At 42.7% G+C, this 25,161-nt stretch overlaps 1 protein-coding gene across 5 annotated transcripts in view; it reads right to left on the bottom strand.

Annotated features, from left to right (window-relative positions):
* Nucleotides 1–258: 258 nt before the first annotated feature.
* trrap (transformation/transcription domain-associated protein) overlaps nt 259–25,161 on the bottom strand; it is a 75,652-nt gene continuing 50,749 nt past the window's right edge. For all 5 annotated transcript variants that reach the window (XM_020083093.2, XM_020083095.2, XM_020083094.2 and 2 more), the window contains 15 exons: nt 23,907–24,102; nt 23,080–23,198; nt 22,790–22,936; nt 21,617–21,717; nt 19,429–19,630; nt 17,910–18,071; nt 14,511–14,601; nt 14,031–14,236; nt 12,302–12,563; nt 7,120–7,345; nt 6,469–6,686; nt 5,583–5,767; nt 4,772–4,975; nt 3,038–3,232; nt 259–1,345 (listed from right to left, as the gene is read on the bottom strand). In XM_020083093.2, coding sequence (XP_019938652.1) covers nt 1,061–1,345; nt 3,038–3,232; nt 4,772–4,975; nt 5,583–5,767; nt 6,469–6,686; nt 7,120–7,345; nt 12,302–12,563; nt 14,031–14,236; nt 14,511–14,601; nt 17,910–18,071; nt 19,429–19,630; nt 21,617–21,717; nt 22,790–22,936; nt 23,080–23,198; nt 23,907–24,102 — 2,799 coding nt within the window. In that variant the 3' untranslated portion in view covers nt 259–1,060. The remainder of the gene's footprint in view (nt 1,346–3,037; nt 3,233–4,771; nt 4,976–5,582; nt 5,768–6,468; nt 6,687–7,119; nt 7,346–12,301; nt 12,564–14,030; nt 14,237–14,510; nt 14,602–17,909; nt 18,072–19,428; nt 19,631–21,616; nt 21,718–22,789; nt 22,937–23,079; nt 23,199–23,906; nt 24,103–25,161) is intronic.

Below are 25,161 nucleotides of genomic sequence, written 5' to 3'. Positions count from 1 at the left end.
GCTCATGGGGACCAAAGCCTGGTCCTAGTGAGGCTAAACTAAATTCCAGTTAAGGTTAGGGATAAAACATGAATTATGGTTAGGTTAAGGTTAGGAATGAATTGGTCATGGTTAAGGGGAGGAAAAAGGTTTTGGTTAGGCTGTCCACAATGAATGGAATTCAATGCAAAGTAATAATAATAACAATAATAACAATAAGGAAGGCTGTATAAAACTGTGTTTGTAAAAAAGAGACAGCAAGAGATCAAAACAAACAGCTTCTTAATTAAAAAACAGCATTTTATTAAAACAAAATGCTTATTTACAAGGCAAGAGATAATACTTCTGTCTGGAAAAGTCTTTGTACCTTAACAAACAGGTACAAATATGTGTACACAGCCAGCTCGGGAATGATATTTGCATTACAGCAGTTATTCCGTCCTGAAGTTTGACTTTGTCGCAACAGGACTTATGAGGAGACGGAAAAAAAAAACGGAAAATGGCTTTTGACATCTTAATCAGTAGGTAAAATACAAAAGAGCATCACCTGTTATTCACAGATCGATTTAAGTCCTCATTTGGCAGGGACAGACAATAGGATACATGGTTTTCTGTTTAAATAAAAATATACTGTTTGTGAATGTTTGAACATGTTTTAAAAGTGAGCACTGGGTGCAGGAGAAATACAACACAGATGCAGCTATGGCTAAAAATGTCTTTTTAAATAGAAAAAAAAAAATTCCCATTAGCTTGAGTGAGTGGCTCATTATGACACCTACACCAATATTTGTACAGACTCCTTGTCCTAATTAACACAGGGCGACTGGCATCACAGACACTCCTTGTCATTTAGTCATAAAAAATAAATATAAGTTGGTAGAGGAACAATGTGTCTGTAAGAAGATATTGTCCAGATATGAGTATTTAACTTAGTGGCAGGCCTGTTTCATCTTGGTTCCGCTTATCAAACTGTTCAACACGTCCAGCAGGCGTCTTACATTTAACAGCTGGTGTCTGTGTTTGACAGATGTAAACAAAAACAACTTTCCTAACCCTGCACATCACCTCTCACTCTGGTTCCTTAGAGCCACGGGTGCCAGGCAGGATCCATACGACACAGGTTGTCCAGGCTGTTTGCCGCAGCCACCAGGGTGTTAACTTTACTCTCCCCTCCCTCGAACTGAGCCAGGTTATGGAGGCGGGTCATGATGGCCGTGACAGCCTTCTGGACCAGAGAGACGAGCTGCTGGGAGTCCATGTTCTCCGGCTGACCCGCCGGGGACAGGGGCATGGACGTGTCCTCCTGGGTCTTCTTGTGCCACGCGATGATCTCATCACGGAGGACGGCCTTCAGGATGCCATCCACCTATCAGACACAGAGGAAATGAAGATTGAAAAAAATATTGTTGTGGAAACATTAAGTTCACTGTTGACCTTTGACCATTGGGGACGTTCACCTGCATCCGTCAGTTTTTCTCAGGGAACACAGAAGGTTTCATTTCACAATTTCTAACTTATGTAGAGTAGAAGCTTCTTCCTTGTATTTTATTCACATGAGCTGTTTTTAGACATGAACTCAGACAATTGGACACATTTTTGGGAATTTGACTTTCACACATGAAGAACGCAGCAGGAGTCAGACTGGCAGGAAAAACTCTGACTTGGACATTTGCTGTTCTTACATACAGCCCCTCCGGAAATATTCTGAAAAAGGTGCAAACTTTTTTGTCAAATAATCAAAGAACGTTTCCCAGACTTTGTTATATTTTTTTGTGTTTCAACAAATTCTGCAAAACTCCAATGTTGTATAAACCTTTTCAAAGTTCTGCAGTATAACCATATAAGTGATAGCTAAAGTTGCTCATGTGTCAGTTGAATGTTGTTTGTATCTACGAGGCACTTTCCGAAGCCATGTGTTCATAATGTCCGTCATGGGAACGAGAGCAAGGAAATACGATAAAACCTCAGTTTATATGAAGCCGTCCTCAATCTCAAACATGCACATAAAACAAAGCTGTTAACTCCAGTTGAAGATGTGTCAATCAACCTAGAGGAAATCTCTGTGTCGTTAAAAACTCATTATGGTGATACAGAGCTGAAATAAATAACCATGACGGGGCCACAACACCAGCCATCATCACCCAGCTAGGTACACGCTGCTCTCTGCTCTCAGCTGAAGTGTTTATATGGTTTCACGAGACACTCCATTGTTAATGTGGTTTAAGGCTTCACTATATTTGAGTGGATGATTGGTGCGTGTTTGTTGTGCTCCCTGGAAACGTCCATTTTCTTTGACCACAAGAAACCCTGGGCCTCTGGGACAAGTCCTTAACTAGTTCACATCCGCAAGTGTTTTGTTTATTTGCATTTGAAGCGCTCCTGTTCCTCCTGCATCAGTCAGACTAAAAGTATGAGCCAGAGCTATACATAGACACCACACGCCTGTCATTACTGCCCTGGTGCACATACATTATACAGGCCTCTGACTGCTCCGTTTTTCATTGCACTGTTTTTGTTTGGTTGGGGCCTTAGATAAACCCAGAAGCAAGTTCACTAAGTTTAAGTGCAAAACAAAAAACACATGTTTAAAGCAGCATTATTACAGAAATCTAAATCTTGCGAGCCTGATTGAGGCTACGATTACAGAAAGGCTTAGAGTAGACAAGCTAAATGTGAAACTTAAACAATGTTTAAAAGCCAGTATCTCCTGGTAAATGTGTAATATCTCCACAGGTGAGACTGATTCTACGCTTTATTGAATCTCCATTATCTATCTATCTGAGGTGGGGCACACCGTGGACATGTCACCATTATATCACAAGGCCAACAAACAGAGAAAAACTACCATTCACACTCATATTCAAACCTACGGTAAATTGAGATTCTCCAGTTAACCTAATCTGCAAGTCTTTGGACAGTGAGAGGAAGCTGGAGTACCCAGAAAAAGCCAAGCAGATGCAGAATGGTGAACGTGCTAACCACCGCACCGCCCTCTTTTTCTTATTCCGAGCTGTGGCATGTTTGAAAACACAGAAGCTCTTGCAGGAATTTAACAAACCTTAAAGTTTGGCTGTGCAAAGCATCGTGCCACAGCAATCATGGAGGCGGTGAGAGGGCCGGAGACGCCGATGGTGGTCAGGAACTCAGAGATGTTTGGCGTCAGGCGGAACGGAACAGGGCGATTGGCGTCCAGGTCGCCCGTTGCGTCGTTGATGTCAAAGCGGAAGTAAGAGACATTCAGTTTTCCCGTGTCCTAAAAAAACAACGAATAGAGTAAATTTACATGTTGGAATGAGTGTGTGATGTGTGAGGGTGGCTCAATGTGAGGAGATTTTAAATAAAGCGTTGGTCAGAATATAAATATTCCTTTTGCATTTTATCCAGAACTAAATGACTTCTTCAGAGAAGCTAGGTAACAAAACGAGCTCTCATATACAAAATGGCTGCTGTTATTGATCTGTGTGCCCCAGACACAGTAACATGTCAAACTATCAGCAGCAGAACATCTATAATCCTCAATTCACTCCCACTCCCCTCTTCCCTGCTGACTTAAATATATACAGCCCGGTTTTCATCTTTAAGCCTGCATTTATGTGCGAGAGGGCCGCTATACAAGCAGCCATTCCAGGGAAGATAAGCTCCCTTATATGAAAAGGTGAGTGGCTCTGACAGCTTTATAGCAGAGCGTTTCATTCCAGCTCGTACTTCCTCTCATCCTCTGTCTTGCCTCTTCCCCTCCTCTCCCCACCCCTACTGTCATTTGCTCCTCCAGGCCCCAGTGGAGGGCCTCAAGGCAGTGGGCTGAGACGCAAGCAACCCCCTGGAGGCGCTGATATGCCCGCAGACAGTCGGATGTGGAGGCAGCGCTCAGAATGCTAAATGACCAGACTAGTGGCTGGAGATGGCTTCATTTAGGGGCTGGTGTGTGACTTGGATGACGCAATGTTAGTGTGTCACATAGAGGGCTGTGAACTTGACTTGACAAGAGACTGAGTTATTTTCAGAACAAATGTCAAAGATATCAGAGCAGATAGAGAAACTATACCAGGAGGCAATTCAGGAAATTCTCAGTTACGTCTATAAGTGAGTTAAGGCCTGAAGGAGGTGTCGTATGGACTGAAGCCTCACAGCATCACGCAGCTCCATCTTAATGGAATATAAGGTCTCTATTTAGGAAGGGTGGGGCTACTGCTGTGATGTCCTGTCCTTGCACTCTCTCTTTCCCTCTCTGTTTGTATGTGTGTTTGTGTGTGTGTACACTCCCTGCACTGTAATCCTCCTGTGTCTAATGGGATCTGCGGAGTGGAACAGGCAGAGAGGGGGGGCTTAATACCAGCGCTTAGCTGCCCGGAGGAACGCCTGTCAGCAAAGGCAGATTAGGATCAGAGGGGAGGGGTGGCCCACTGACACAATCATCTTTAATAATGACTTTAAAAAAGCTGTCTGTGGAAGCTGAGCACCAGACGGACGCACGTGGACTCACTTGTGCGCGCACGCACATAAACACGGCCTCTTCAAATTGAAACGTCTTTGATAGCTGTAGAGCAGAGGAACTGAATATAACATTCTGTCAAAACATCATTCGCATTGACAGCAACCGGCTGACTGATAGGCCCAGCGTGAATGTCATGGGGGAGGATAGTAATTCATACGGCCAGATATGGAGAGGGGTAATAGTGATCTCTTAATGCATCCATGACAGCCTATATCTATTGAATTTGCCCCTGTCTTATGGATCCCGTATGCCCTTGACGGAGAGAGCCCAACATGTGCCTGGTTGTGCGTTTCCTACCTGTGCTATCTGCAGCATCTCAGGGTTGAGCCGGTTGAGGTGGAGCATGAATTCGGCCAGGCCTATGAGGGCCAGCTGAATGGTGAACATCTTCCGGAAAGTCCAGTAATCTGTGGCATTGGGGAAGGTGTGGAGGGCCCACTCCTTCAGCATGCTGCGAGGGACCATATTCCCCTGCACCTCCTTCAGGATGTCCCGCAGCACCTGGTCAGGAAGAGGGAGTAGAGGTTAGCAGTGGTTGAGCTATTATTGGGCATCACATGCCATATCCATTTTATTCAATATAATAACACCCTCCTTAATCTGAACACAGCAGTAGTTAATTTATGGTGGATACTTCCAGGGGCCTACAGTATATACAACACGAGAGCACATAACTTTCTAGCTATCTAGCTATCACCAATAAATATGTCAGGCTTTTGCGTTGAAGCATCAGAGTGCAAAGGCTCTTTATAGAGTACCACTATCTTTCTCTGTGGTGAACTATCATAAAAAATTGACATCCATTACGAAGGAGGAAGAGACACCGACCATTAGTCTTTATGAAACAAAATGCAGCCAAAATGTGGAATTAAAAGTGAGCAACAGACCTTGTAAGCAAAAACACTTTTCCTTTTGATTAATAGAGAATACTTAGACTTCAAGCGAGAACAGCCAACATTGTATTCAATTGGAGAAAACTGAATTGTTGATAAATGCGGAAGCAAATTTATTTTTATTTTTTTGAGTTTGCAGATACAAAGTTGTGACAGGACTTTGAGAAAAGTCTCCAATTACATCATACTATACATTAATGTGCTTGTCTTCATACCTGGTGACTGGCCTGTGTGCCTCGGGCCTGTACAGTGGCCAGACGATCGTAATATCTGGAAATGGGGTTGTCATGTTCGATGCCCTTCTTGGCACAGCGCTGTTTATAGATTTCCACCAGTGACAGAGATGAAGGATTGTCCTCCACCAGCCGCATCTGAGGCGACACTGCCACCACTCGGGGCACTAAAGAGATGGAGTGAGGAAGACAGGATACAGGTGGAGAGGAGATTGGGAGGGGGAAAGCAGGAGAAGAGGAGAGAGTGGTAGAAAAAGGGAGGAAAACTTTACTTTACTGGAGTATGAACCACAGACCTTAAACTACAACTAAAATACTCTGGAGTGGGGAAAACAGCTGCACTGAAGGCATGCCCTGGATCAACACCATGCAGGGTCAAAGAAGATAAAAGGTTTGTCCAGTGAAAGCAGTCTCAACATTTACATACACTGGCACACCAAATTTAATCAATGCCAGCCATTCCAGTTGGGAGGAAATGGGTTGGAAGGGACTGTTGAATTCCCCTTCTGTATTTCCCCTTGAACAAACCAATCAAGTGCATAAATGGAGAGTGGGCAAACATCTGGGTGTAGGCTAACCACAGGGGAATGACTGGAGAGGAAATAGCGCTTGAAAGCGAATTAAAATTCTGTTTGGTGTGTGATTGTGACCGAGGCAGAAAGAAGAAAAATGAAAGGGGATGGTCAGTACCAACTGTTCTGTGGACAGACAAGCTGTTTAAAATAAAAGAAGAGCCTTTCCTGTTTTCTTGATCACAAGCTGGTGAAATGGGTAAAATCAAATAAGAAAAATAACAAAAAGGAGAGAAATGCTCCTAATAGAATCTTTGTGAAAATACAGCTCTCCTGCACATTATCTGTAGTCGTACCAGTGAAGAAGAGGTGCCTTTTGGTGGTCTCTTTTCTTTTCTCCAGACAGGGGTTGAGGAGGCGCAGCAGCTGCAGGACTCTCTCCTCCCGGCGTGACTCTGTCAGGCAGGCATCGTTCATCACCAGGTAAGGGTAGATTTTGCCATTGTGCCCGCGAATATAGAGGCGACGTGCTGCGGTATTGTGTTTCTGTACAATTTCCACTCTGGGCATGAACCTGAAGAAAGATGTGGAGGAACAGGATTGAAATAATAAACAGTGTGGGTGGAATGATATGTGGGCACAATGTTCCTGTGTGATTCAGTGCTTCTATAGAGCGCTTTAATGGAAACTTCAATTTTTCTGACACAAAACTATTAATATTTATTAAATAAGGACTTGAAGTTTGGAATAAATCACAAGGGATTTCAGTCTTACCAGAACATGAAAATAAGCATTTTAATCCTCTTTGCCTGTTAAGGTATAACATTCATCTGCCATTTTAGATTCTTCACTGTAATAAGAACTAATTATCTGGAGAACAGACATCTGTAAACTGTAATGTGTGCTTAGCAGAGCACAGCAGTTAAGAATAAAAAAGACCAGGTTTTTGGCTAATGGCTGGTTCAAATTCATCCTCCTGAGGATTCCTTCTGTGGGAAAGACTGTACCTTGCAATCTTGATGTAGTAGTGCGTAGGTTTGGGCATAAGGAATTCCCCTGGGATCTCCACCTCAGCTGTCTGTGCAGAAAAGTTGCTGAGGAAGCGGCATTTCTCCTCAATAAGGAAGAACTTGGGCAGCTGCTTGGTCTTGGCCTCCAGGATCTTGATCCATTTTTTCAGCTTGGAGATGAGATTGTGAAGCTTCATGGAGCCTGGCACGCTGAAGTCAAAGTCTGGTAGAAGAAAGAAAAGTCCTCATTACAACAAGAATCTGCTGTTTTGTTAACTCTTAGTGTCTCCCGACCTTTTGGTCTTTCACAACAATAAGAAGTAAAAATACACCGAAGTGCAACACTGTCTTCTTTTAACAACCCCCCCAATGCCCTTAGGCAAGCCACCTACAGTAAATGGCTCTACAGTTAACAGCAGCTCCCAGGTGTGTTTGTATTTATGTGACCTTTAACCTCCCCTCACCTGTATGCTCCTAGACTTGTGCTATAAATACTCATATGTTTCAAAGTAACCTTGCCAACTAAAATACTCTATGGGGCTACAACACATGCAAGCAGGGAACCCACAAGGGAGAGTACTCAAAGACAGTCATGTTCAAATAGAAGAAAATAGAAGAGAAATAAACAGGATCAAAGGAGTTGGTTAGCTGACATTTGGTTGCCTGTTTGACACCACAAATGGTTAAACTTCATTAAAGTGAGATCTACGTGTTTACTTTACAGTTATTTACCTGTTAATATGTTAATATTGACCAAGAAGACCTTGTTTTGCACAGTGAAGTCTAAGGGAGGGCAGTGGTTACACAAACTTACATTTGGGTAAAGTCCATTATAAATATTGTGTCGCACCCGTTGGGTCAACCCACTCCACGAAGTGTGGTGCAATGCCTTGCTTAAGAGAATTTCACAGATAAGTTATTCATGTCAGGCTGGCAGCACGAGGAGAGCGGTCTGCTCTATCAACTTAAAACTCCCTGGTGGAAGCTGGGAGCTGATTAAATTAGAGCAATAAAAATGAGAGTCTTAAAGTATTAAATTTCTGTTTCAAGTCACAACTCATATTGCACATAACATATTGTGATGAGCTGTAGCAATAACAACAGAAGGAGGGGAAGTGAGCCAGGCAGGTTTTCCATTTTAGAGTAAAGCCCCTAGGACACACACACAAAGACACACACACACCTCTCCTATTTCAGTACACCCTGTTGTGCTGCCTGTTATAATGAACCCATGAAACTGCAAGGCCTTGCCATTTCAAACCTGTTCAATCTCTTCCAGAGTGAGACCACCTAATACTTTAAATAAGCCCTTTAAAACAGCCAATGTTCTTTTCGGAGTGGCCCTATTTTGCCATCCGTCTGCCTGCAATTCACCTGCCTTGATAGCAGAGGTAAAATTGAAACAGTCCCAAGAAATTGCAACCCGACAACAATTCAGCACCATAAAAGTGTATAATGCCAACAAATAGAAAAGGCGAGGCATGCTCCGCTCCTTCTGAGCAGCAGAGCAATGTAGTAATATCATTTCATCTTTATCAGATATAAAACATTTTAACTGCTCCTCAGACACAGGCATTATGTTATTGTAACTCATAAAAATACCTGAGAAACAAACACATTTTCTGAGAGAATTAGTGAATAATATTTAACCTTGTTTTGAGCTCAAATTGTGTTATTTATAGGGTCATATGCAACACTCGAATTCCTTTTATTAAAATCGGCGGAGTGGCACATTCTGCGTTATAATCAAATTATTAAAGGCACTGCAAATATCACACATAACACACAAACTGTAGCTACTTTAATAACAGTATCTTTCTTTCAAACAACTGGTATTCATAAATTGACTTAAACAAGAATAGAAACAACAACAATCATAATTAACCTCTAATAAAACATTTTCATGTCTTTCTTATATTATATATATAAAAAAACAAAAACTAAACAAAACAAAACCGAGAACAGCTTCTAGAAACCACAGAAGTGCTCTGCAGCCAGTGTAATAGAGCCAGTGAGACTGAGGAGAGTTATTTTCAGTGCCCCTGAACTCATCTTTGACCGCTGCTCTGTCAGTGAGGGGAAAAGGATGCTGAGAAAAAGAGTGTGGTGTGGAAAGTAGCCAGGCTGCTCTGACCTGTGTGTAGAAACCTGGGCTGCTTTTCTGCCCTATCTGGCTTGTCCAACAGACCACAGTAGACAATAAACACCACTCTAACAAATAACATATCCTGACTCAGGAGGTAAGACCACCTCTGTATAGAGAATCATTGTTCCCTGATGTACTGACCTCTCACTAACCCAGTGTGGGATTGTACATGTCACACCTCTGTGTGCAGTAAGACTGGGTTTACCAGATTTCACTATGTCTGATTAGTGGGCTGAGGTTGTGAGCATTTTAGAAATTACCACAGCAACGTGCAGGTTTTTCGGCAGAACTTCCCAATTAAACTGACTATAGATACATAGGTCATAGGTGCTAAGCCAGGGTTTTATACAGAATTATAATGAGTCTCATTTACGTATGTTAAATATCAATTTAGCATGACAGATGACTATTCAGACGTGGAATAAAAAAGCCAAGAAACTTGTAAAATGTTTTTAGAAAAAGCTCTTCTGACAAAAATCTCTGGAACAGATCCACTGCTAAAACAGTAACTCATGCAAATAGCATTCACTGTAATTGGATTTGAATACCTCCCTGCTGCCAAATGTTATATGTGCAAACATAAACCCATATTTTCCGGCCCACAAACCCTGTGAAAGCGAGTGAGCCACTAACGTGGTGCGAGGAATGCGAGCTTGGCTGCTCAGCAGCTCTGTAAACCCTGTTTGTTCCGCTCTAGAAGGCTTGTGTGGTTTCAGTCTCTGTCGGCCCTGCTCCCACGTCGCCGTAGGGACAGCTGCGTAGCGATGGTCGGCAGGCACTCTGCGAGGCAGAAGCCCTGGTGACGCCTGGCTGCGTCAGCACAGCTGGCACTGCAACATCTGGTAAGATTCATCAGCATGGCGCTCATCGAGTCTCACTCAGTCTTGTTTGTGTTGTTCATTCAGTCCGTCGATGTGAGGGTCCCATGCTTTCACTCACTAATGCCATCACATCTGTCTCCATGACTTCTCACAGGCTCTCGTTCCTATTATGGCTTTTCTTACTTGGTCAGGTGAGCATTTTTCTAAAGCTGCTTTTCATTCACTTGCTCTCCTTGTCCTCTATCCCAGGGCCAAACCCATTAGCTCTATTGGTCACTCTCAGGACCAGTGAAGGAGAAAAACACAGGAGGCTCTGCAGAGTAGAGCAGGGGAAGAGGAAGGAGAGGGAGGAGGTGCTTTGTGGAAATGCAATAGAAAAAAGAAAGAAAAGACACCGGGGTATTACCAGAGAGAGTAATTCAGTGCACACGTATGTGCAGTCAGTCTGTAGGAGAGGAAAGGAATCAGCAAAGAGGTTTATTTAAAAAACGAAACCTGTGGGAGCTGCAGACAGCCCTTGTTTAAACCAGGTCCAGTGAACTGTGTTCGACTCCCTTATGTAATGCACGAAAACAGACACGTGGCATCCAAAAACAGGGGAATGATTGTTTTGAGAAAATGTCTCGGAGGAGGTCTTGGCTCAACAAGAACTGCACCTGTCCTGTTGGATTCTACAGTTTGAATATGAATGTGAACATGCGCAACAAAATGACTGCAGGCTTCATCACTGCATTACAAGCACACATGAGAATCACAGACTTTTTTGCTTTGACATAAAAACTAAGAAGATCAGAGAGCAGTGTTGACTATCCTCCAACTCCTAATCTTTGATGTTGCATCAGCTTACAACACCTCAGAGAATACCACGATTGGAAATGTAGAAAATGTGCCATCTATACTATAATTCAACATCAATTGAAAGAAAGTGGGGTTTCTTTAAATTTCTCATGATAGCTCAACAATAGAATCCTTTAGAAAGCAGAAGAAGTTTTTAGATACAGTTGTACATCATCTTACCATGATGATAAAATACAAGGATATGGAATTAAATTTGCCCAAATCCACCATTGGATTCTATGTGATTGTGCAGCAAACAATCACAATGCTTTCAATGCACTACTTTCCTGGCAAAGAAGATAATACAGTAGTAACAACTTGACTTTTGGCCGGTAGTGCAATAACAATGGATAGTTAAAATAAATTTACATGTCAGTATAAACTGCCAGAAATTGCAAAAATTGTGAAAATCACTTTACTCAGCCTCTGGTGGACAGTGAGTCTATAAAACTTACAATGAGAATCTATTCCACTAGTATAAAAAGTTGCCAAGAAATAAAGTTATTTTATTGGAGTGTTATAGTTTTAGATGCTGCAAAGACAAAAAACTTTCAGCTTCATCGTTTCTTTAAAGGCAGCAGCATAATGTCATCTGCTTGAGATCATCAATGCAGAGCTGCACCAGTTAAGATTAGAAATACTGCTGACTTGTGTATAATTAAAACCAATGTGGTAGTGTGCACATAATCAGTATAATAAAGACACAAACAGACACACACCCAACTCTGACTGGTCACCAGCTCCAACCCCTCTCTGAAAATCAAATCATCTGGTTGAAAACCTTAATTATGCTGCACAACACCCATGCTACAGCTGCTCCGAGTTACAGTACAGTCCGTCCAGGCGGCACTGATATCAGCAGCACAAGTGTCCATGTAGACGCAACGTAACTTGTTCAATATATTGCAACAGAGGCCAATCGAGCACCTGTCTCGCCATTTAAACTAGTGTCGACGTGGGGTAACAGCAATGCTGCTCTTGTTTGCTGAAAGGTGGCTGATGTATGATGCGGGGCCTCAGGGAGAAGAGCTCTGAGCTGCTGCTGGTTTTGCTTCCTGGCCAGTTGTCGCACCTTGTCAAATATTCTCAAAACAGCTTTTCTCGTAGCCTGAATGCTTAAACCTCACATTTTATGTCTCTTCCAAGTGTTAGAAGTTAGAAACAAGTAAAACCAGTGATGCCTAAAGTTAAATTGGCTGACAGCCATAAAACTAAAGTGAACAAACAAAGTTCAAAAAGTAAATACAGGGGAGCAAGGACATGCATTCTACAGAACAACCTGAACTGAAAGGGCTCTTCATTGCTTGTTTTTCTTTTGGTGTATACATCTATATTTACACTGGCAGGGGAAAATATATTTTAAAAGCCAACCAACCTGTTGTGAACTGTCCCTTCATCTTCTGGAAAACGGGGTCCTGGGCTGTGGCCTGAGCCCGGCGGGCGAGCGACTCAGAGGCAGCGCTTGAGAACATGGTAGAAACATTGGAGACGTTCTCCAAGCCGACGCCAAAGGTGCTGACCAGCTTCTTGACAAAGTTGAGTGTGTGCGGAGTGATCTTGGCATCAGAGACAGCACCACTCTTTTCAAAGGCCACTGAATAGCACTTAGCCAGGCCCTGTTGGAGCTGCCTCAAAACCTGTAGAGTACAGAGACAGAGTTATATTAGTTATGATTAGGTTTGTCCAACAATGTGGCTGAGGGGGTAGAGCGGTCATCCTCATACCAGAGGGTCTCAGACTCTCATGTAGCAGTGTAAAATGGTCTGTAGTTATATACTGCTTTTCTAGTTCTGACTATTTAAAGTTTATTGCCAGTGACCCATTCATACACACATTCATACAGTGCATCTATGGGCAGATGGGGAAGACTGGGATCGAACTGGTGTTCAAGAACCTCAAAAGTCACATGCACTATCATACATACGCAAATGCAAAGCAAATGTTGTGGGTAAAAGTTTAACTGCACATGAAGCCACACTGCTGATTTGCTTTGCCACTGGAAGCTGATATTAAATTTGCCCCGCCGCTCAAGCTGATTGGAAGTGACCCAGGGAGGCGAAGGTTCACTGCTGATAGATTTACGGAAAAATAGAACAAGCATGCTGCTCCATTCTGTATTTGTAAATTTTATTTAAAAAAACTGTAAGGCAAAACAAACACTCAACATCCCTGCCTCATAAAGTCTGTGTAAAAGGGGCTGAAAGTAACAGAGATACACAAACATTTCTTAAGGAGCAAAGGTGCAGCAGCATGATTTCATACAGCAACCAAAGCAAGGGAAAGGGTGATGTAGTGATGTGGTGTAGCATGCCTGTGCCCCCGCATGCCCAGTGGAACGAAGCATAGAAGCCTGCAGCTGCTGCCGTGTGCCACAAACCATCACAGATAATCACACAGACACACACACATCAACAAACTTCCAGCCCTAAATCCCTTAACCCATCCTACATGCTCACCGAACCCATCCATCACCCATCCCAGTCTCTTCTCTTCCTGCTGTCTCTCCTTCTCCCAGACCTCCCCTCCACCCAGAACAGATACCTTGTGTGGATGCTGCCTTGCAACGTTAAAGCAATTTACAGAGATAGACTATGGAGTCCGGCTGCTACCTCCTGTAGTGCCACCAACACAATATGCTAGGTTAATAAAAAACATGCTGGGTGAATGGATAATTCAAGTCGACATTTGCTTCAGCAAAAGAGATTTGAAAACAATATTGGCTGGGACATAATAAAGTTAAGGAAGAAATCTAGAATCTAAATGTGTCCATTGGCCTTAAATGTAATCTGCCGTTAATATAGCGGCCAGGTCTCTGATCTGCTTATGGCAACACACTAGGATGTCACTGTCTTCCATCCCTGACTGAACTATTCAAAGAAAAGTCATATCACCATAGACTAAACATGTGTCAGGCTGTGACGGAATATGCCAAACTGTGGTCTCCTGGTTGGAGGAGTGATTCACATATACAAGATGTGCAAAGCTACTTGCTTTCACACATATAAAAAAAATGCATGACAGTTCTTACAAGCTGTATTACTTTCTCACATCCGATCTGCTAAAAATACACGCACATCTGAAACCAACACCTTTGTTCCTCTCACCTCTTCATGCCAGTTCTCCCTGAACCACACCATCTGGTCCACGATGCCCTCCAGGGAGGACAGAAGGGTGGGGTGCAGCTCGCGTTGCATGTGCATGATCCGGCTGCAGCGCCACATCGGGGCTGTGGCCCGTATAGGCCCAGGGTCGGAGGCCCCTGAGTGAGGCTGGGCCCCCACTGAGCTGGGCTGCTGCTGTCCAGATGCATCTACAGAGAAGAGTGGATAGGAGGAGGAAAAGATGGAGAGGGATGCGACGGATAGGAGAATATGGAAGGGACGGTAAAAAAAAATAGTACGAACCATTTTAAAGAGGATATAAACAGACGTGCAGCAGAAAGTTATATGGCCAACAACATATTTCATACTACAAAACAAATTTGTTTACATATATGTACAAATAACTCAGCATGTTATCAGCAGGAGGAAGCGTTAAATGTTCAGAGCATGTAAAGGAAACACACTACAGCCTTGTTTACTTACCACTTTTGTAGCGCTCCCGCTGCTCAATCTTGAGCGTCAGGTAAAGGGTGCGGATAGGGAAGTAGACAGCCTGGGGGTACACTCGTCCCACCTAGCAGATAAAAGGGTCACAGATTACATTTCAAAGACTCCCCCTCAGGACCGCAAAAGAGAGAGACAGGAGGCAGACAGAGGTGGAGATGGGGGAGATGGAGAGAGAGACACTGTTTGTGCATGTGAGTCAGAGAGAGAGCGATACAGCCGAGACCTCCGCTGTAACAGAGGGAGTGTTTGAAGCTTTGAGTCAGGGGAGTAACGGAGGTTAAAACACATCATGGCTGAATTACAAAACTGAATGTGACTGATGATGAAATCGCCCTTAAGACTTTCAAGAAAAGTCAGACATTGAAAGGCTTAATGGTTGAAGTCGGAGCATAAGATGTTTCAAGTTTTAAACACAAATTCACCTCAGACCTAAGGGAATAGTAGTCCTCTGATAAGTAATGGTGAATTCAGAGTTTATCTTTGGTTTATATTTAAGGAATCTGTCTCAGATAAGTGTCAAAGATTCCTCATTTTCTGCTTTCACTGAAAATCTCTGCTCCGAAACCAAGAAACTTAAGCTATCTTGAAAGCATTCCACGTAAAGGCTACTGCCAAAATCAGCTACGGTACACACCCAATGAGCACATCCGAGTGCAGCCCCACAATATGTGCTGACTGTACACAAGGACTGCACATGCTCCAGGTACAACATATCTACATATATTCAACATTTTAGATATGCATACTTTTCAGCTGCAATTACACAGCTACTTGATCCCTTCTAGAGCCACTCTTCAACTGCGGGGCAGAAAGGGATACCCCACATCTCAAAAACACAACTGAGCTGGATATCACTGAAGGCGCATGGCGGTGGAGGATACAAGAGAGACATAGAGGAGGAAAGAGAAGAAGCTTTTTTTCCCACACTTTAACCTGAAGCTACATGGGTTATGGAACCATTAAGCTTCTTCTGACTCACTGTCACACTGAGCATAGGTTGTAAGAGGGATTCTCAAACTGCACAAATCAAGATTACACAAATTAGGTCGGCAAATGGCTAACTAGAACATACTGTAGTTCTGCTTCAACTATGGGTCTACTAAAGCAGCGATTCCAAATCACAGCAGGTCTAATAGTCTTTGTGTGACTAAGTTTCCCAAAGGCATGGAGATTCTACATGGTCAGTCAGTCCGATAACTTTAAGTAGGTGGTGAATGAGGCTGCTGCCATTGGAGGTCTGAGCCTGGGCAGCGGGAAGATGATACAAAATGGGAAGAAGGAAGAAAACTATTGGGAAATTGAACCTTATGTAGTACAACTGCAACACTTCCTTAATAATGAGCTAATATAGTAAATGAGCACTTTTAGCTCTTCTTCTCTTAAGCTCTTCTATATGACTGGACCAAAGGGGCCAGCCTTCGCTCCCCACACTCATCAATAAGCCTTGGGTATCCACGACCTGTTCACTGGTTCACCGGTTGTCCTTCATTGGACTAATTACTGTGGGTACTGAAAACTAGAAATGCTCCAGAAAACCCGTCGTTATGGAGATTGTGAGGCTTGCCCAATTTTCCTGCTGTAAACATATCAAGTTCCAGAACTGACGGTTTACTTCCTGCATAATATATCTGTGTATAACACAATAATTAATGTTAGACACTCAACCAGTGGTTAGGACTATGTGAAAACTGTGTACTTTTCTCTGTATGTTTCATTAATTCATGTAAATTTAATAATTTCACATTCACTTACCATGTATTTATATAGTATCCAGTAAATGTTTAGACTCTGACTTTTCAAAATCGCTCATATTTTCCATTTTTATGTTCCAATTATAATAAAAATGTTCGGGGAAAAAAGAAGACATTTAAAATGAGTCAGGAGTAACGGGAAGAGGGAGTTCTAAGTGGCAGCTAACAGCAGCATTAAAGATGAAAGAGGAAGGATGGCAGAGAGGAAGAGGAGAAACAAGAAATCAGCACGCTAATGGGAAGATAAGAAATGTCATATTTTGGCAAAGCAAAGGTGGGCCAAAGGGAAGCAGGGTGAGTGGTAGACAAGGAGGAGGCAGCGAGGGAGGGTGGAAGTGCGCGTGGGGGGAGGGGGAGTCGAGATTCTCTGTTAACTTCTGATTCATCTTCCCGCCAGCCCCCAGGCGATCTTCTCCTCACCTTCATCAATTTTTCAACATACGTTTTTTAAACATCCCGCCGCCGCAGAGAAACTCTAAATAATTCAGGCGAGTGGCAGAGATAAAGCCTGCCGTGCATTGAAATGTGGCTTCTCTCTTTACATAAAGAAATGGGATGAAGAAAAGAGCATCAACCTTTTACACTTTAGTCATTACAGGGTGACGAGGCAGACCAAAGGAAGGACCCTACAACCTGTCACCCACCGACATCCATTCATATACACAAACAAGGCTGTTCTGTTTTAAATGAGTGACCTATTACTGAGAGGCCACAACTTTGTAACAACCAGATGTCACTCTCAATGTATCCTCTGGAAAGACCAAACACTTGAGAGGATTCACATCACACAATAGCTAAATTCTATAAAGCCACAACTCTAAATAGTCTTAAAACCAAACATCAGTGCGATATGTTCTCTTCATCTACATGCTAAAAAGGAGAATGGACCTCAACGTAAATATGACTTTATCACAGACTCTTTCATATTACTAATAAACCTACCTTTTACATTATGTTTCAAAACCCAGTCTCTTCCCAATGTTTTCCTTCATATCCTCTTTACAGTATCCCTGCTCTGCTGAGAGGACGGTTGTTTGTTATAGCAGACTACTCTTTGAAGATCTCCCTCTTCAAATTGTGCGGAAATAATACTCCATTAAGCAAAGCAAATTAGTCCTCAGTTTAATTACTAGCTCTGTTCCCGCAGTGCGGATGCGTGCAATATTAACTTTATAATCATTTCCTGAACAAATAATTTAAAAAACAATTCACCAGGGATTGGTGAAAGCCAATACATTTCTGTAAAAAGGGACAGTGATTGAGCCTGAATGCTTAATTTGGTAAATAGAAAGCAGGAGAGAGAGGCCACTTTGGCGTGAATGCAGTTAATTTATCTCGATTAGAATGACATGCATGAGCACTAATGCTAACACAGCAGCCAGATGTGCTGCCCCAAAAAGGATAAAAGAAGCCGAGGGGAAAGGAATATGAATTATCGGTGGGTGGAGCAGACGTTCAGACTTTAAATTGAAGAAAACAAAACAAGGGTTACAGCATGTGATGATTCCAAACTTAACCTAAGCGGTAAGATTATTTGACTGAGCTGTTTGACGGATGTTTTCAGTGAGAAGTCAGTAACAGAAACCAAGAGGATTTGCTTTGTTTCGTTTAGCTAAAGTCTCACCTGGCTGATTAGGTTGAGCAGAGGTTTTCCCTCTGAACCAACCAGGCAGGTCAGGAGCTGTGGTATCCATGCCAGCCACTGGATGGGCGGCACTCCAATGCAGTACTTGTCCACGGCATCTGCAAGGGAGTTCTTGTCATCAAAGCTGAGTAGCCACAACACCTACGGATGAAAAGGGAACATTGATGAAAATGTGAAGAGGAAGGGAAGACGTTGATGTCAGAAGGAATAACAGGTGTGAGAAAAGGAGGAGGAATTCATTTCTTAAAGACTTGTGTGACTTTATGACGCACATTCGACTTTCGAACAACGTTTGTGTTCTTACTGTTTCTCATTTCTTGGGAACTATGTGAAGCAGAAATCTTTTTCTTTGTATCATACACGATGCTGTTAATAGATGTTAATATTTTTTTTGTAGTTTTTCCTTACTCTTGTCAAGGGTTAAGGACAGAGGATATTGCACATTGTTAAGCCCTATGAGACAAATTTTGATTTGTGAATATGGACAATATGTATAAAATTTAATTGACTGAATGGGAATGGAGTTAATTGTCTTTTTAATGGATTTACCCACGTTTTAAGACCTTGCATCTACCTGCTAATTTTGGTGTAAAAGAGTTATCAGAAACCATGAATCAGAGCAGTGCTGCCTCCCTGTCTCTGTTCACAGCAGGGGGAGGGGCTGCAGAGGGAAGAACGAGTACATCTTGGCAACGCTCGCTACGATCAAAGCTGAGCCGGTGTGGAGGTGATCTCTCCTCCCCTGGTGTGCTCATGTGTGCTTCTACATTATGATGAAGACATTAACCCCACTCAACCCCCCCAGGCTCTCTTCAATGAGCCAACGTGGGTACACAGATTGTGTATAATTACTGATAATCACTGGTCATCTCACTTCATCCATCAGGTCTAAGCACTGCCAACCGAGCTTGGCAGCACAACACCAGAGAGGGCCACCAGGAAAAAAAAAATCTAATTGGAATGTGAAGTCGGTAGAACCTATTATTAAAACAGATAATCATAGTAATGCTTGATGTGAACAATGGACGTGGTAAGACCACCGCCTGACGCAGTCTATCCAACCTGACACACCGGGCTGTCTCCACTGTTCAGTGTTATAGCATTGGTCTGACTGTGTGCCTGTAGCCTGTTAACCCCGTCAAGCCAGAGGATGGCCTTCACTCCACCATTGATCTGCCGTGGGAATCCTTCCACAATGTCTACCCCTGGACTGTAATCGATCATACGACCACCCTCTTTGCTTGTAACTGTGATTCTGAGAGAGAGGTGGGAAAAGTAGCACCAATAGTATCCTGTATGGGCTGGATAGAATCAGGAGGGAATTAATGGTGTCCTTATTCAAAAAAAGCTCCAACAGAGGCTACTGATTTTATAGAAACGTGGGTTGTGGTTGCTGACAATCTCTGATATTAGCATCCGACATCACAAAAAGTCTTCAGATTTAGCCTACCACACTTAAATACGAAGAATCACACAAATGCCCTATTTCCCTTCTCACCTTTGCCAGGTATTTGCGGGACTTGCTCTCATTCTGGTGGCGGCAGGCGTGGAGGTAGCAGGTAATGGCAGAGACTCCCAAGTGGAGCTGGCGGTCCTTCACAAAGATGTTCTCCAGGTAGTCACCCCACATGGCCCATGCTTTCACAAGGACATCGTGCATCTGTACTGCTGCTGAAAAGGCCTTGTTGGCCTCCTCAGACCTGGAACAAAGAGGGAGCGTTAAAAAATGAGGGACAGAATGAGGGTGAACAGTCAAGGGCAGGAGAAAGTATTGAGTGAAAGAGAAGACAGAATAAAAGATAAGAAATAGCGAGGGACAGTGAAGAGAGGGGGAGGTCTGAATGAGAGATAGACACGGATGGAACACTTGTGTCAAGAGTGGAGAGGAGGTTGAAGGAGCACAATAAAAGGAGAAAGATGGAGTGTGCAAGAAACAGATTATGATGATCGTATTCTGAATTATGTGCGACACATCAATAAATACCATATTTCATTTGCTGTCATAAACACGGCTTTTACACTTGGCATTACAGTGTAAGCATTTAACCCAGCATGGATTAATGTCACAGGGGTTCAGCTGTTCTGATACAATGTACTATGAGCTGAACGTAACCCTATCGTTCAGTGCAGATCAATCCATTTAATACTCAGCCATGTGTGAGCTTAGCATATTCCTGATTAATCAGAAATGACAGAGCCACAGTAAGGTAAGGGCCTCACTGTAGTGGCTATATCTATCTGTTTAAACACACATTGACCGTGAAGAGCATAGCTACAACTCAGAGAAATCTGCGGGCTGATAAACCTGAGGATTTGTGGGATTTTTATCCCAGTGTTGCAATCTAGCAGTCACACTTAAAAGTATTTGATATGGACACTGTTAAAATAGCAGGCAATGATATGGAGAGGTGAAAACTGGTAGGAGACCCGAGTTTTGACTGCACCATTTATGCTGACACAGAAATATATCCTGAATCATCAGCTGTTTTCACCACGCCAAGCTGTTTCTAACCACCCACTGGCACGCAGTTGGAATAATTTTTTCACACCTTTCAGCCTCTGATTAATAAACAAGAAGCAAGAGGCACCCTGAGACGCGCTACCTTGCAGTCAAAACAAGGAGACAGGCGTGTCAATGCAAAAAGGCCTGGCTGAGCTACAGTTGGTAAATGGACCTCCATTTTAGGAGCGCTTCCAAAACTTCTCTCCCACTTACTTACAGTGAAATGTCTCCCAAGTCAATCAATTAAAATGCATCATTATAAAAGGCATTTTGGCATGTGATTAAGAAATGGGAGCTTGATTGCTATGGGAATGGGAGCCGAAGACCCTCTAGTAATACTTAATGGGGTTGCCTCAGTCACTTTGCCAGTCTTAAAGTACATTAACAGTTTCTTCTACCCAGCACCAAGCAGACTGTCAAATCTCTGACACCTGTTTAATTGAATGATCCCAAAATCCTGAGCATATGTGGCTGCACTTTTACACATACACATACATACACATAAACACACACTCACACCCACTCTCAACCCCTTACCCCCACTCTGCTGTTAATTCTCCCCTGGTGTAGGGGGAAGTTAATGATTGCAATAAACCCTGCTGAGGTGGAGGCAAGTTCTGCTGATCCCATAGATTCCTGCAAATTGCCTCGAGTTAATTATTGAGCTGCATATACATTTAATAAGCCTTCCTCAATTTGTCTTTCACCCCTCAGGGTGCCATGTCACGTCAAAGATGACGGGTGAAACAGGGGCTGCTAAAGGGGAAGTGGTGAGTACGAGAGCAGAGCTGTGGTTAGGCACAGCCCAGCAAAACATGGAAAGAGCTGTAATGTGCTCCACAGGCAACCCCAGCAGCCTAAAACTCATTACTGACACTGTCACAAGCTGATGACACAGATGAACATTAACATATAAACTACATCATGGGGGTTACCTAGTAACATAATCACAGAGATGTGTCAGTGAGAAGTGCTTATTAAATATGACTGCTCTATCCTGAAAGAGGAAAACACCCACGCAGAGTTAAGAGACCAAAGACAGTTTGGGGACAACACAATAATGAACAAAGGGAAGACAGTGACAGTCAGAAGGATAGATTCAGACTGTCAAAATCATAAATTGATTGATAAATACATGTGTGGAAGTGGAAAAGTAGTCAGAGAAGAACACTGGAAGACATACTTGTTGATTTGGGCCAGGAACATGCCCTTCAGAGCGTAGAACTCAGCCGTCATCTCCTTAGTGAAGTACTTCAGATTAGTCGACTCAATCACCTCCAAACCCTAATGGACAGAGCAGAGAGCACCAGAGGTTTAACTTCAAACAAAACTGCAGAAACAAAACTCTCTCTGATGCTGGAGGAAAATGAATCGTGAAGAAGATAACACAACATTATTTTAACCCGGGCCATAATCACAGGTGAAAAACAAACGGACTTCTCAGTGTTCATTAAGAAGTAAAAGAAGAGGTGTTGAGGGAACAAAACTTCCATTATGGTGAGCCTCTGATTAGGTGTCCCTTATATACTGCTGTGACAAATGATGTGCAGCAGGAGAGAGAGAGACAGAGAGCACAAGAGGATATGAGATAGAAGAGAAAGAGAGGGAGAGGAGTGTCTGCTGGTACTTTTAATGACTTGTGGTGTGCTGGACTGCATCTATTAATCAGAGTACTCCATGGGCTTAAGAGCAAGCTCCTGAGTTACACTCTCTTATAAGTCTCCCTGCTATAGCTTGTCACCTAGAGCCACACCAAACATTTCTTGCTCTTACTACTTTTCCCAATCAAATCACCGATAACTACGCTTCCAGCTACTGCCACCAGAAATCAAACCAAGCACTTAAGACACACTAAATGCATCAAATGTGTTGCTCTTCAGCAGAGACTGGAGTTCTAGTCGGAGCGTTCATTACCACGGTCCACGTCTCCCGCAGCTGTGCAGCATTATGTTGCAGGTGCACTGGTGCGATATATTTATCATGTTTTGATCACACAATTAAGTCTGTACAAGCAAATTGATTTTTGCCCTTTCTGGAGAGCGACTTTGTCAATAAAATATTTCATGACTTATTTACAAGATGCAATAACATTTATGTATAAGATAATAAAACCAAAAGCAATTTTGGACACAACAAACGATCATTAACACATTGATATTTGCAATATAATATTAATTACAGGAAGAGTTTTACATTACAATCTGTTGCAGTCAAGTGCAAGTGTTTTAATGACCATATCACACTTACTTTTACTGGAAGTTTTAATTTTCAGAACAAATGTTTTTATCAATATAACATTAAAAAATTTGAGAATTAGAGTCTGTTAGTTTTCAGAGAAGGTGACACTCCATCTTACCTGCATGCATTCATTCTTCCCCATGACACCAGCCAGCTGCAAGTAACATTTGACCTGTTGTCTGATCTTCTGGAAGCAGTCAACAATGGGCACAGTAGGGATGGTATGGATACGACTCAGAATGTCCAGAGCTACATTCACCAAACCCTGGAGAAACAACAGCGGATATCATTTCATGAATACGACTGAAATTTTCAAAGAAATCTGAAAAAGACACATGTTTGTCTGTTTTGTTTTCTGAGTCATTCTTGATTTAAAATGTATATGATGACAGCAGATTGAAGCATTACCTGTTTGCGTCCTATCTTGCCATACTGAATGATAGCAGAAGCTGAGGCGTGAACTCCCAACATGGCATTGTTGTTGTTAGGGTCATGCTGAGTGTTTGTCTCATATGCCGTCACTATGGCTGCGGAGAGAGACAATACAGTCATTAAAGCTGCTTTTCTCTTTGCATAAGTAGCATAGTTAAAAAAAGTGAGCAGATCAAAGAGGGGGGAGCTCCGAGCAGTGTGAACATGGGGATATCAATCTGAAAAAGCTCTGCTGTCATAACGCAGAGGCAGGGCACTGGGGACACTAAATGTATTGAACAGTAAATGGGCCATGGTGATGAAATTTCATCACGAATATTTCATTTCACTTTAACATAAGTTTGAAGGCTGTCATGTATAAATGAAGTGGATTTTATTGGCATGGTGCTGCGGAACCAGCGCTATTATTATTTCAGCTCTTCACAGTGCGAGCTGGAGCTCAAGTTGCATGAGACATCACATTTTGCAGTGGCTGCCTCTCTGACTGGTTTCAAAGTCACCACGGGAGAGAGCTGAGCACTGAAAAAGGTGTGTGTGTGTGTGTGTCCTGCAGTGAGAGAGAGTGCTTTATTGAGCTGACATTAGAAATATACAGAGACCCTGAGGTGGTTCTGTACATCCTGGCCTTTTAGAGAAGACTCCTCTCTGGGACTAGTGTAAACCTAGGCAGCAAAATAAGAATGTGTCTGCAGAGTGGAACCTTATAAAACACTAAGAATGTAAAAAGTCATGCATATGAACAGGAATATACGTTTCACTGTTCCTGTAATCAAACTTTTAGTCTGTCAGTGTGTGTCTCATACCCTGGTAGTGGTGCTGCCGCCACATGAAGATGCTGCTCCAGTGTGACAGGTCATCAGAAACGATGGGCAGGCGGTTCCTCCAGGTTTTCACCACCGTCTTCATATCATGGAGGCTGTTGTTACGGCCCAGGTTTGCTGGCTGAAGCCCTGCATTAATTTGGGCTGCTTCCTGTAGCTCGATGATCTGCTGTGCAGCCTGGGGTGAAGTTAGAAATGTGTTAAATCTTGAAACTCTCTTACAATATCACAAGTATCTTGTCTACACTCACTTGACTCTTTCACCCTAACTTTTCACAAAACTTTTATGGTGCTTGCCAGATGGCAGACGTGGAGCCGCAGGCAAATGGAAAATGCTTCTCTTGCTTGCAATGGCAAACTTTTTTGTTTACACTTAGAATTTTGTCTTCCGAGGCCTGCCCCCCAGTTTGCTTGAGAGGTTTGGTTCAGACAATATACCAGCTGCACTTCATTTTGCCAATATTTTGCCCACACTAAACAAATGTGTGCACCTTGCCAAGTTCCCTGCTTACTTTGCACTGCATTGCACATGACTGGTCACTTATTTTAAGTTTAAAAAACTCTGATAAATCATAATTATATTGTTTTTTGTATCTCCTGAACATAACAGCATTGCTTCATTTGTGTGTTGACATTAAAAACCATCAGATGAATTTCTGACAAATCTCTCCACTATTATTTGTGTTCTTCAGTGTTTGGGGGACAGCTCATGAAAGCTTAAGATCCCTAAAATATCTAAATGGAGATGATGTCAAAAATAGAATGGCACTCAGTGGAGTATACCTCATGAAACACAGTTAAATTCACTAGATCTTGATGTTTACCTGAAACAAATTTCACACACTCAAAGATGGAGGAAGGAGGGTACTGTTACTACTACACATTACTACTAGGGTATTGGCAGAGTATGAAGAAAGAAAAACAATGATGGAGCTGCCCTCTCAAAGGTCACTTGCTTCAGACTCGCACTCAACAATCCCCTGGACTGAAAGCCTCTAAAACGAGATGGATCAACGTGTCAAAATATATTTATCTCTAAGGACCATTAGACCAGAGGATCTCTAACACAGCCAAGAAGGATAAAGCAACACCTTCTGCACATTTTTGTTCAATCTTTACACAATTTGATTTGGATTTCCTTTTTCAGAACAATTTGATTAATGATCAGAAGACACTCCGCATGTAGCTAAAATGTCACAAAGACAAAAACACACCCCAGATAAACAGTTTTCTTTGC

The sequence above is a fragment of the Paralichthys olivaceus genome, chromosome 21, assembly GCF_024713975.1.
Source record: "Paralichthys olivaceus isolate ysfri-2021 chromosome 21, ASM2471397v2, whole genome shotgun sequence".
In the NCBI taxonomy this organism is placed as follows: Eukaryota; Metazoa; Chordata; class Actinopteri; order Pleuronectiformes; family Paralichthyidae; genus Paralichthys; species Paralichthys olivaceus.
This window is presented reverse-complemented; position numbering and strand designations above follow the sequence as displayed.